This window comes from Arachis ipaensis, chromosome B10 (assembly GCF_000816755.2).
Source record: "Arachis ipaensis cultivar K30076 chromosome B10, Araip1.1, whole genome shotgun sequence".
NCBI lineage: Eukaryota > Viridiplantae > Streptophyta > Magnoliopsida > Fabales > Fabaceae > Arachis > Arachis ipaensis.
In genome coordinates, this window is record NC_029794.2 from 44,292,183 (window position 1) to 44,295,025 (window position 2,843).

Genomic DNA, 2,843 nt, shown 5'->3' on the forward strand with positions numbered 1-2,843 from the left:
TCCCATATGAAGTAAAAAGGTAAAAGAATGATGAAAATATTAGTTGGGTAAGTAAATTAAAGAGAAAAGAAATATAAGTGAAAGTTATATATGAATGTAGTAACTGGAGTCAAACTAAATAAAATTTGTAACTATAAATGTGATGGTGTTGAAGGTAAAAAAAAATAATGGCAGCAAGAGAAATATAACAAAGTGTATTAAGAGGTCAAAAAAGAAGCAGTAGAATGGATGAAATTATAAAAAAAATAAAAAAGATATATTTTTTATGATTACAAAAAAATTCTAATAGAATAATTAGAATGAGGCTAAACTGCTGGACAGACCATCAGAATACAGTACTCACAGATATACTCAAAACAACACTGTACAAACAAAGACTAACATAAAATTAAACAAAATATAATTTAAATGAATACCTCAAAATATAATAAGATCTATAAAAAAAACTATTTATCACTACTGGTTAAACACTTATTGGTTTTTAATTATTTTTTTATTTCATATATCGCCACAAAAAAATAAAAAAAAATAAAAAAGAGAGATTGTGGGAATAAAGAATTGAATAGAAGTTATGCCTGAGTTTTTCTAACTGTTAGTGAAATATGTTAGAAAAATAAGTAACTGTTAAATATTTTTGAATTATGTTAATAGGGTTAAAATAGGAAATAGAAAATTAGACACCAAATCCCATGTATTGCTATTATATATTGTCATAGATTTAACATGTCAAGAATTAAAGTTAACTTGAATCATCTAATTTGTTAAAAAAAAAGTCACATCTTTTTATTTATTCTAAAAATTAAAAAATTAAAATTAATATTAGTACTTTTAGACTAACAGAATTAAAATAAAATACAAAAATAATTCTTGAATAAAAATAAAAATACAAAATCTTAAATTTCAAGATATAAAATAATTATAAGATAAAATTTTACTTAAACATAATTTTTGTAAAATACTTTATGAATTGACATAAATATAAAATGAACTTTGAAATTGTGATGTGATCATTACTGTTGTTCACCACTACATAAATAAAAGATGATATAAATATACAATTTTTTTTCTTTACAAAAATTCAATAAATATATACCCAATACTCTTTATTAAGAATAGTTATTTAAGTTTAAATCTATTCTCTCAAATGGTTGAGACCATTCAAACTGAATATAGTTTAAAGTTTTATGACGACCTTAAATAAAAGGCGTAGAATTTCTCTTCCAATATTGAGAAAGTTTTGTATTCATAGTTAGAAACAAAAAATTAAAACTTACATAATCCAACAGATAGAAGAAGATAAAAAAAAAAGAATTATGTAAATATTGACACAATGAAAAACTATGTGTTAGATACAGTAAAAGATCTGAATTTGATAACTATACTTTATAAATATGAGACTAATAGGATTACCTAAAAGATAAAAGAAAGATAAAAGGGAGTACTAGTAGAACGAAAAAGAGGACACCATGAATGGGAGTTATGTGTAAAATAAAAAGGTAACCGAAAAAATATGAATGATAATTACATTTTAAAATGCAGTACGTCGATCACTGATAATCCATTCTCTCAAATTGTTGATACCATTCAACTGAATATAGTAAATAACAGGCATAAACTTTCTTTTCCAATATTGAGAAGGTTTTCGTATTCATGGTTAGAAAAAAAATATTAAAACTTACATAATCCAAGACATAGAAGAAGACAAGAAAAGAATTATATAAATGTTGACCCAATGAATAACTATGTCTTAGTTACAGTAAGAGATCTGATTTTGATAACTATAATTTGTAAATATGAGACTAATAGGATTACCTGAAAGATAAAAGAGAGTACTAACTGTTCTTAGTGGAATAGAGAAGAGGACACGGAGTTGTGCGTAAAATAAAAAGGTAACCGCAATATGAACGAAGAAGAATGAATGATAATTACATTTTACATTAGTTTTTGATGGAAGCTTGATTGAGATTGGTCAGAAGAGTCTAGATGAGCCTGAGGTTCTCTATCATGAGTTAAATTTGACTGAGTCCATGCCTGTAATAGGCCCAGAAGGTAGTCATACTTCATTTCTTCAGGAGGGTTGCTTTCCAGAGATTATAGAAAGCTATATTTTGTCAGACTTATGCCCTCTGTCAGAGTTATGCGTAGGTATACATTCTGATGAGCCTTCTCTTCAAACATTGAGGGATGTAGAACATAGAGATATTGGTAAAGAAACTGGTGGATGGTATGGAGGCAACTCTTTTGAAGTACTAGAAAATCACATTTCAGAGGAAAGTGAACAAATTGGATTAATAAAGGCTTCAGATCATATCATGATTCCATCCATTGAAAGTTCACCACACAGTGAGCCTTGTGGCCGTGTGGTTCTTAAAAAAATTGATATAAGATGGAAAATGTATGGGGGTTTGGACTGGCCTGATTCAGGAAAAAGTGGACAGCATTCTGGCAGAGATACAGCTATTTTGTTGGAATTGGCATTGTCTGGCATGAAATTTCAGTATGATGCATTTCCCGGAGGTGGATTACTTGTATCTAAGATGTCTGTGTCTGTTCAAGATTTTTATCTGTATGACAGAGGCCAAGATGCACCTTGGAAACTGGTATTTTTGAAAATTCATTTGCTTTCAATTACATAACTTTATATCAAGCATATTGGAACTTGCAAGTTCTGGAATTTTATAGTGCTATGCTTTTTGAATTGGAAGGTACTAGGATATTATCACTCAAAAGGTCGTCCTCGGGAATCTCATTCAAAAGCATTTAAGTTGGAATTGGAGGCAGTGAGACCAGATCCTCTAACTCCCCTTGAGGAGTATAGGTAAGAGTACTACAATATAATTCCA

At 28.4% G+C, this 2,843-nt stretch overlaps 1 protein-coding gene across 1 annotated transcript in view; it reads left to right on the forward strand.

The window, feature by feature from the left end:
- LOC107622372 (autophagy-related protein 2) overlaps positions 1,944 to 2,843 on the forward strand; it is a gene marked incomplete at its 5' end in the record, with an annotated part of 7,859 nt that continues 6,959 nt past the window's right edge. Inside the window, 2 exon segments of the mRNA XM_016324240.2 lie at positions 1,944 to 2,600; positions 2,706 to 2,818. Of these exon segments, the coding sequence (XP_016179726.1) occupies positions 1,944 to 2,600; positions 2,706 to 2,818 (770 nt within the window).